Consider the following 10,385-nt stretch of genomic DNA (forward strand, 5'->3'; position numbering starts at 1 on the left):
GCCAACAGCCACACCCCAGTGGTCAGGACAGCTGCTTGGCAGGCAGAAGGGCTGAAATATACTCAGGGTCGAGAGTGGATTTCATGCTCTTTATTCAGCTCATAGTAGTGAGGAGGAAATGGAAGTTTCCCCAGAATGTCTGCTTTATATAGATTATTTACACAATGGGCCCCACGTGATTGGCTAATTCCGGGATTCACTTGTAGGCCAATCAGGTTGTGGATTCACTTCCACCTGGAGCTAGATTGGGTGGCTCCTGTGGACCAATCAGACTGCTGCATTCTGGATCCTATTGTTCTAGGACCAATCAGACTGCTGCATTCTGGATCCTATTGTTCTAGGACCAATCAGACTGCTGCATTCTGGACCCTATTGTTCTAGGACCAATCAGACTGCTGCATTCTGGACCCTATTGTTCTAGGACCAATCAGACTGCTGCATTCTGGACCCTATTGTTCTAGGACCAGTCAGACTGCTGCATTCTGGATCCTATTGTTCTAGGACCAATTAGACCGCTGCATTCTGAATCCTATTGTTCTAGGACCAATCAGACTGCTGCATTCTGGACCCTATTGTTCTAGGACCAATCAGACTGCTGCATTCTGGACCCTATTGTTCTAGGACCAATCAGACTGCTGCATTCTGGACCCTATTGTTCTAGGACCAATCAGACCGCTGCATTCTGAATCCTATTGTTCTAGGACCAATCAGACCGCTGCCTTTTGGATCCTATTCAGCTCAGTACATAACAAGGGCCCAACTCCCCTGCCTGAAATTCAGATAAGCTGCTGCCAGTCCGTGTAGGCAGTACTAAGGTAGTTGGACCAATGGTCTAACTAGGCATAGAAGGCTCATAGAATCATGAAGGGCTGTTGGGTTGTGGTTTTTATTTTGATTATACATGTGGTGGTTTTATATTCTGATTTTGTTCTGTGAACCGCCCTGAGACCTTCGGGTATAGGGCAGTATATAAATTCATTCAATCAATCAATCAATCAAGGAAGGGATCCTGGGGGTCATCTAGCTCAACCCGCTGCAATGCAGGAATATGAAACCGTCCCCTTAACGGGGATCGAACCTGCAACCGTGGCGGTGTTAGCACCACGCTCTATCCAACTGAGTTGTCTAATATTTATCTAGCTCTTGTGTTCGTTGTTATGAAAGCTCTAAGAACTACAGTTCCAAAAAGTGTCTTTCAGTGGCAAATGCATTTTTATTTTTAAGATTTGGAAATGGCTTTGCTTTGGCATGCAGACATGTCCTAGAGCAAGGGAAGCGCAGGTCCAAGGTAAAATGTGGCCCTCTAGACTTATTTACCTGGCCCTCAATATTCGCTCCAGGTCACACCCTGTTTTCTCCCGGCTAGAACGCAGCCTTGAATTCTGATAATCCTGGATGGAGGATACAGAGCGCCGGGTGTGGGTGGGTGTCAAACAGCTAACTGTACAAAGGCAAAAAAATTATATTCATTGCTCCACCCACCCTTGACTCTGACCCCGCCCGCTCTTTGTATGTGGCCCCTGGAAGGCAGCCCTGAATGGAATGTGGCCCTTAAGCTGATAAAGGTTCCCCATGGCTACCCTAAAGGGACTGTCCCAGTGGCGTAGCGTGGGTTGTCAGCACCCGGGGCAAGGCAAGTAATTTGTGCCCCCTAACCCGTGGATTTTAGTAGGGGCAGAGAGCTGCGAGTGCGAGCGCCCCCCCCCCCCCAGATGTTGCGCCCGGTGCGGCCGGCCCCCCTGCACCCCCCACTCTACGCCACTGGACTGTCCTTCTCTGCGCCGGGCAGTTTCGCCTTCAAGGCGAAGTTGCAGTTTGGGCCTCTTCAGGAGCTGAGCTTGCTTGATCAACACAGCCCCCACGTTCAACTGGCTGCAAAAGGGATTCCAGCTGTGTTTTGCAAACTCCACTGGGATCGCACTGCTAACCAGGGAGCAGCATCTGCACGGCTGTAATCCGTTTAAAAATAGTCACATGCACAAACTGAAGAGGTACCGTATTTTTCGCTCTATAACACACACCAGACCATAACACGCACGTAGTTTTTAGAGGAGGAAAACAGGGGAAAAAATATTCTAAACGAAATAGTGGATATATGATTTTTGTGGTTCATGCTGTGGCCACAGGCATGTGATCTGACAGTGAGTTTGGAGTAGCCCAATGCAAAAATCCTGAGGATCCATGTAGATCCATGCTTTGTAACCACGGAGGAGGGAAGGAAGGGGAACCATGGATCCTCTGCTCACGACTGCAGCAGATCCCCCCCGCCACCCGCAGGCATTCGCTCCATAACACGCACAGACATTTCCCCTTACTTTCTAGGAGGAAAAAAGTGAGTGTTATGGTACAAAAAATACGGTACTTCCTTGTGGCTTGGGGCTGGGCGTCCATCATGCACATTTTGCAAGCTGCTGCAAGAAGCACTTAAGGCAACTGGTGTTTTCTGCAGCGGCTGCACCTATATGTGCACGAGAGAGGTGGGTTTTTTTTTGGGGGGGGGGGTCAGCATTGCTGCCAAGGCTCACACCCCAGAAGGCAACCCCACTGCCAGCCTCTAAACCCCCTGGTCTTCCTCCTCTTCCTTCCTACCTCGGGGCTCCTGTAGACAACCTACTTACTGACCATTTGTCCCAATATGCTTGCAAAAAGCTTACAGGGACACTATATTGTATCCAAAAGCATCCCTTCTGATTTCTTCAAAGGGAGGGCTTTCCCCCCTCAATTATTTTTTTTTTAAATATAAATTTCCAGAAATTCCGCCTATAATTCCAATACTTATTTTTTTTACAAAATTATTTTATATTATCAACTTCCCATCCCATTTCCCATGACGTTTTTCTTATTCGCCCCCCCCCCCTTGCTGCACCTGGTCTTCTGTTTTTTACATCATAATCATAACACAATAGTCCAGGGGTCAGCAAACTTTTTCAGCAGGGGGCCGGTCCACTGTCCCTCAGACCTTGTGGGGGGCTGGACTATTTTTTTTTGGGGGGGGGGATGAACGAATTCCTATGCCCCACAAATAACCCAGAGATGCATTTTATATAAAAGTGCACATTCTACTCATGTAAAAACACCAGGCAGGCCCCACAAATAACCCAGAGATGCGTTTTAAAATGAAAGGACACATTCCACTCTTGTAAAAACACACTGATTCCCAGACTATCCATGGGCCAGACTGAGAAGGCGATTGGGCCGGATCCGGCCCCTGGGCCTTAGTTTGCCTACCCACGCAATAGTCTCTCATTCTTTCTGTTGCTTATAGATCAAATCCCACTCGCGGATTCTTCCTATTATATTTCTTCAAATAATCCACAAAAGGTTCAAAAGTCTTCAAAAAAAAAAACCAAACACCCAATCTCCATTAGATGATCTTATTTTAGCTGTTAGCTTTGCTGATTCGACATCGTCCATAACTTTCCTTATCCATTTTTCCTTTTGCTGGCAGGTTCCAGCACGACGAGAATTCACTCATCCCTGTTTCCTTGAAGGGTCCTTTAGATGTTTTCCCTTTGGTCCTTTGCTCACCCCACACTTTTCAACGTTTCCCTATCTCTTTCCTAACTGCTGGAAGTTGCTTCTACAGAAGCGCCTTGATTGTGCAAAGCATGACAAAGGGCTTCAATTCAACATATAGCTGTGCAAATCTTAATTCCCGGTTTGTACCTGAATCCCACCTGGCGAACACTAGCGATGTGGAGCCACCTAAAGAACGTAAGATGAGCCCTGGATCATGACCAAATCCCTTCTAATCTAGCACTCTCTTTTTCTCAAGTTGGCCAACCGGATTCCCACTTCAGTCCACCTTCTAGATCCCTTTTCCTCATCCTCAGGATTTGGGTGAAACGCTGCATGCATCCAAGGCGAAGGGCCAAGCCACCTTGGGTCCGTCTAGGATTTCATAGCACTGTAGAGTTGGAAGGGACCCTGAGGATCATCTAGTCCAACCCCCTGCAATGCAGGAATATGCAGCTGGTCCATACAGGGATTGAACCTGCAACCTTGGCGTTATCAGCACCATGGTCTAACCAACTGAGCTATCCAGGCTCATCACCTTGGGCTCCTAGCTTGCGTTCCCCTTTTAGAGCCTGGGTTTCCAGCCTTATTTTGGGGGATGACCATTCTTGAAGGACCTTGTTCCATTTGCTTTCTCCATTTTATGGAGTGGGCCTGAGAGGCCGGATTGTGAGAGGAGCCCTTTCCACTGACCCTTGTTTCCCATCGCCCATTTCTAGAGATCAGGGCTTTCTGTCGGAGACGGTGCAAACCAGCCGTCTCTGCTAAAGATACAAAATTCCTCTTTTCTGCCAGTTGCTCTGAGGGGGGGTAAAAACAGAGCGAAGGGCAGCCATAACAAACCTCGCAACAGGCAAAAAAAGGCCTTGCTTATATTCCAGCGTGGAGACTCTTGAGAGTCCCATGGACTGCAAGAAGATCCAGCCTATCCATTCTGAAGGAAATCAGCCCTGAGTGAGAGCTGGACCATAAAGAAGGCTGATTGCCGAAGAATTGACGCTTTTGAATTCTGGTGCTGGAGGAGACTCTTGAGAGTCCCATGGACTGCAAGAAGATCAAACGCATCCATTCTTAAGGAAATCAGCCCTGAGTGCTCACTGGAAGGACAGATCGTGAAGCTGAGGCTCCAAGACTTTGGCCACCTCATGAGAAGAGAAGACTCCCTGGAAAAGACCCTGATGTTGGGAAAGATGGAGGGCACAAGGAGAAGGGGACGGCGGAGGACGAGATGGTGGGACAGTGTTCTCGAAGCTACCAGCATGAGTTTGACCAAACTGCGGGAGGCAGTGTAAGACAGGAGGGCCTGGCGTGCTCTGGTCCAGGGGTCACGAAGAGTTGGACACGACTAAACAACAACAATATTCCAGCATCCTATCGCTTCTCACATCGATGAGGGGAATGGATGCTTCCGGAACAGGTGTGGGGAAACTTTGTCCCCTTCCAGGTGTTGCTGAAACTACAATGCCCATTATCCTTGCTCGTTGGCCATGCTAGCTAGGGGCTGATGGCGGGTTGCAGTTCAACATCTGGTGGCTCAAAGAGTTATCCACTCCTTTTGCAGAAGTTCAACCCTCCCTGTGTGAACAGAGGAAAAGTCGTGCTGGTTTAGGGGAACATCCTTTTCCCCACAGGTTTGCCAAGTCCAGTGTTTACATCCACATCGTTCCATCCTTGCTTCAGACATCGTGATGTATCGCTATACAGTCATACCTTGGGTTACAGACGCTTCAGGTTGCGTGATTTCGGCTTGCGCACTGCGGCGAACCTGGAAGTACCGGAACGGGTTACTTCCGGGTTTCGGCGCATGCGCAGAAGCGCTAAATCACGCTTTGCACATGCGCAGAAGCACCGGATCGCGACCTGCATGAGCACAGACGCGGCGCTGCGGGTTGTGAACATGCTTCCTGCACAGATCACATTCACAACCTGAGAGTCCACTGTATCACAATGTTTAGCTAGTGATATATCGTGATGCTGAAAAGCAGATATCGAGGTGATAGGGAGCTTTGGTGCAAAAACCGGGATGGGGTGGGCTACCTGCTTCGCAAAGGTTCATCTCTTATGTTCTGGGTTCTGCGTGGTATTCTTTTTAACATGAAGGGGGGGGGGTTGGAGATTCCCATTCCTTAATCCTCCAACTCAAGGCCACACAAAGTGTTTTCCTCACTTTGATTAATAATGATCAGGACTTTGTGCATTCTACTATGTGGGGTGGTGGTGGGAAAACATCTACATCCAGGGGAAAAATGCATCTATCCCCACCCCACAGGGACGTGGGTAGCGCTGTGGGTTAAACCACAGAGCCTAGGACTTGCCGATCAGAAGGTCAGCGGTTCGAATCCCCCAGACGGGGTGAGCTCCTGTTGCTCGGTCCCTGCTCCTGCCAACCTAGCAGTTTGAAAGCACACCAGTGCAAGTAGATAAATAGGTACCGCTCTGGCAGGAAGGTAAACGGCGTTTTCGTGCGCTGCTCTGGTTCGCCAGAAACGGCTGTACGGAAGCTGTACGCTGGCTCCCTCAGCCAGTAAAGCGAGATGAGCGCCGCAACCCCAGAGTCGGCCACGACTGGACCTAACGGTCAGGGGTCCCTATACCTTTACCCCCCCCCCCAAGAGGGTGTAAATGTGATTTGTGAATGCCAAGTGCATCTGCAATACCAAATCCCTTTCACTTAATTTCAACAGTGTCTGCAGATGCCAGGGTGCAAAATCCAGCCCTATATAGGGAGGTTTGAGAAGGGGGGAAAATTCTGTGAATTTCATGAATTCTGTGAAAGGAAAGCGAGTACACGTTTTTGTTCTCCCCAACCTTAAAAAGAAGAAGTTTCTACTCCTCACGGTGGCTTAAAAGTGTACAATTAATGCCTATTGAGATCTGAGAAGACAAAATGGAGACAAAGTAGGAGTTTTCACTGGTTAGTGGATATGAGGCATTAATGCCTTGCACTGTCCACACATGATAAGTGGAAGCATTAATGTTTTGCAGAGTTAAGGAAATATAGATCCCAGATTTCGGAATTTACTCGGGTCGCGGAAGTTTCCAAAGCATGTTAGAACATTCAGCTGCAATTATTTAAGGATTCCCCATTTTCAAGTGATGATCTCCCCCAAAAGTCCTGCTATCTAAGCCAGTTAGATTCCATGTTTGTGCACAGATATATTTTATTAACAAAATACCTAGAGATTTATGCACAGACCTAGAGATATTTACAAGGCATTATGCCCTATTGGCCTAAGCAGGACCTGCTTCCAAGTACTGTAAACTTTCCAAGTTACGGTCAGGCTGTTGTTGCCTGAACTCTTGCAGGGAACCGCATGAAGAAATTCCAACAGTTTGATGCAAGAACAAAACCGAGAAAGGCAATGATTTGATGCAAGAACAATAAAAACTTGTTTATTAAACAGTCTCAAACGTCACCGGAACAAAACATAATAAACTTCTGCAGTGCAAACACCACCACCCACAAGAACAAATATAGATATAAATAGTTTTCTTTTTAAAATACATATAAAAATATTTCTTTTCAAAACATATAAACTTTCCTCACATATACAAAACACACATGATATAAGAAACAAAATGGCAACTTTTGGGATTTGTTTTAGGATTCTTTGAGGGGGAGATAGCTGCTTCCATCATGCAACAAGTGGCCCTGAAAAGATTTAAGACAATTGCAGACATCTAAAAAAACCAAGAAACAAAGGTGTTATGAACTCACAGATTTTGGGAAACAAACTAGGCTGATTTCCGTTCTTCAAACTGAAAAGCAGGGTGCATTTTCATGATATGTGTCCCAATGTCTTTTTAAAAAAGATCACTTGTTGCAGCATCCGTCATCTTCCTGGCGTAGAAAGCAAATCATACAAAATAAACGTCTTGATTTAAATGTATTTTGAAAGGGGAGGTTGGGTAGGGGCAAACGAAGCTGGCTTTTCTGGAGTTGCCGGTGTCAAAATTGTTGCCTGGCGATGCGTTCTGTCTTATCTCTGGCTCTTAATTACAGTAGTTGTGGGTTGGTGGTTCTTCGTTCCTGGGCAGAGAGGTCCCTCGCTTCATCTCTTGACCTTGCGCCCGGCAGAGTTGCGTCCGCATTTGCGATAGAGCGACTGCTTCTCCTGGTTGAGCGGGCAGTATTTGAGCGTGTGGGCCTTGCCGGCTGTGGCACCGCAGAGCGGGCAGGTGTAGTTGCGAAGGATAGGGCAGACCACCACCCCGTCGGCCCGTTTCAGCGGGTGGGAAGTGTAGACGTTCTTGGACTCTCCGTTGTGCTTGCAAAAGTTGCAGATCATCCCCTTGGCGGCTTGCCGGGGGGTCTGTGATGCCGCCTCGCCGTTCGCTCCACCCTCCGAGCTGCTGCTCCCGCTGCTGATGGCCCACTGAGCCAAGACCCCCAAGGGGTCTTCAAGGGGTCCCAAGGGCACATCGCTGCAGTCAAGGGGACCCCAGACCGGAAAACCAGCCTGCCCCTTCTTCCGGTCCTCAATGATCTCCAGGATGACCTTCGACAGGTTGAGATAGTCTTTAAACCTGTCAAAATACTGGCCCCCGGTCAAGGCAGGGGGATAAGAGGGAATCGAGAATGATGAAAGCATGGCCAGTGCTACGCAGAGGCACACAACTCTCTTAAGTGATGTGGGACTGATACTCAAAACGCTGTTTAGACAATGTTAATATTGGGGAGGTGGAGTTTGCAATTTAAAGGGCCAGGGGTATGAAAATATTCACCCCCACCTCCCCACACGTCCCCGCCATGTCCTGAATTTAACCTTTATACGTCTAGACATGCAAGGTTTTCTGCAAAGAACTCATGACTTGACCAAGCACACACAGAGAGAGAGAGAGAGAGAATTGTGCTATGTTTTAGGCACAAAATTCACCTGAAAATGTCCAGAGTTGGTTCTGCAAGCACAACTGAAAGTTCCTTTTGTGCCATGGGGCACCCTAGACTCAGCCGCATCCCCCTCTCGGATAAAAGACCGGCTTTAGGGAAACCAAGTGGCGCTTCTTGCAGAAAGACACTGGACTTTGGAAACTTGACTGCAAAACAAGGGAATTGGTAAAGAAAAAAAGGAACGTTGAAAGGGAACGCCAAGAGGGTGAAATCTCTCCAGGATGCTTAGGGGGTTATTCAAAACTATAATAATAGAAGCAGAGCTAGGTATATATACCAGAAGTTTACTACAAGGGAAAGAAGATGTTGACATGGTTAACTAGCAAGAGTCAAAGCAGCTACGAGAAGAAACAAGACTTCCTTCAGAAAAAAGGAAGACTTGCTGAAATTAGGACAAATAGGAACCTAAAAATCTGGCCAAAGAAATGTTAGCAGACCGTAAAGGGCGTGAAAAATAAAAACAATCGAGGGACACATCGTTAAAATGTTAACACCAACATGTTTAAAAGTCTTTAAATGCCTCAGAAGTAGGGAAACAGCTTCACTGTTAGGATGACAGTAGACTTAAAGGTGTGCTAAAGTAGAAGGAGATGGCAGAAAAAGAGGATCCTTTGTCTTTTGCCTTTTGGCAGAAAACGTAGATGAGATCCCTGTGCCTGAACTGACTTTTCAAAGAGGGGAGTCTGAAGAACGAGGCAAATACTGGTGGCAAGAGATGAAATTCTAGGCCGCAATTACAAATTAAAAAGGGAACAAAGCACCAGGACTAGGCTGTATCCTACCCCCTCCAATTCATCAAAGAAATCAAATGCCAAATTGCTGGCGTACAAAAATATGTGACCTGTCCTAAGACTGACCTCTGCTCTGGAGGACTAGAAAGTGACCATGGGGAGGGAGGGATCTGGGGAGATCCAGTTAGCCGAAGGTGCATTACATTTGTAAACGGGTGGAAAGCGTTATGAAGAATAAGATCACCAAGCACATGGAAGAAAACGAAGAATTTGCTGGAGAAGAATCAGCAAGGCTTCTGCAAAGGCGAGTCCTGTCTCACTGACCTTTTGAACGCTAGGACGCGGGTGGCACTGTGGGTTAAACCACAGAGCCTAGAACTTGCCAATCAGAAGGTCGGCGGTTTGAATCCCCCAGACGGGGTGAGCTCCCGTTGTTCGGTCCCTGCTCCTGCCAACCTAGCAGTTCAAAATCACACCAGTGCAAGTAGATAAATAGGTACCACTCTGGCAGGAAGGTAAACGGCATTTCCGTGCGCTGCTCTGGTTCGCCAGAAGCGGCTTAGTCATGCTGGCCACATGACCCAGAAGCTGTACGTCGGCTCCCTCGGCCAGTAAAGCGAGATGAGCGCCGCAACCCCAGAGTCAGACACGACTGGACCTAATGGTCAGGGGTCCCTTTACCTTTACCTTTAAGGGAAGCTGGCTTCAGGCACCAGGCCGCTGGCAGACCAACTCTGTGTTACACCTGCAAACGTGACGTGAACGCTGGCAACATCAACCCCGCCATGTGGGAATCTTTTGCAGACGACCGCAGTGCCTGGAGACAGACAGTCAGGTTGGGCATCCATAGCAGTGACCAGAGGAGGAATGACCACTGGGATAAGTGCAGAGAGTCGAAACGCCATGGGGCATCTTCAGTAACACAGACAGATGCCTTCTTCTGCCCCAGCTGCAACAAAACATGTCTCTCCTGTATCAGTCTCTACAGCCATAGCTGGTGCGGCAACCTTCCAGCGGTTTGACCTCAACCCCAAAGGCGCACTCCTCTATTTCCTCCCCGAGACAGACGGACGCCAGCGACAACTCCCACCGGTGCTAGCTAGTTTCTAAATCAGCCTTTCTCAAGCTGTGGGTCCCCAGATGTTGTTGAACTACAACTCCCATCACCCCTAGCTAACAAGGCAAGAGCTCAGGGACGATGGGAGTTGTAGTCCAACAACATTTGGGGACTCACAGGTTGAGAACTG

General features: G+C 48.1%; 1 protein-coding gene across 1 annotated transcript; it reads right to left on the reverse strand.

The window, feature by feature from the left end:
• Positions 1-6,132: 6,132 nt before the first annotated feature.
• Positions 6,133-10,189, reverse strand: NANOS2 (nanos C2HC-type zinc finger 2). The gene is made up of 2 exons (XM_083454619.1): positions 9,352-10,189; positions 6,133-9,264 (listed from the first exon to the last, which is right to left on the reverse strand). Exon 2 carries the CDS (start codon positions 8,106-8,108, stop codon positions 7,569-7,571), a length of 540 nt encoding a protein of 179 aa, XP_083310745.1. The 5' UTR covers positions 8,109-9,264; positions 9,352-10,189; the 3' UTR covers positions 6,133-7,568.
• Positions 10,190-10,385: the final 196 nt, after the last annotated feature.

Source organism: Podarcis tiliguerta (assembly GCF_965153285.1).
Source record: "Podarcis tiliguerta genome assembly, chromosome: 8".
NCBI classification, from domain to species: domain Eukaryota; kingdom Metazoa; phylum Chordata; class Lepidosauria; order Squamata; family Lacertidae; genus Podarcis; species Podarcis tiliguerta.

What these genes read in the sequence shown, in the direction of transcription:
- NANOS2 (XM_083454619.1), bottom strand. Translation starts at nt 8,108, where the DNA reads ATGCTTTCATCATTCTCGATTCCCTCTTATCCCCCTGCCTTGACCGGG.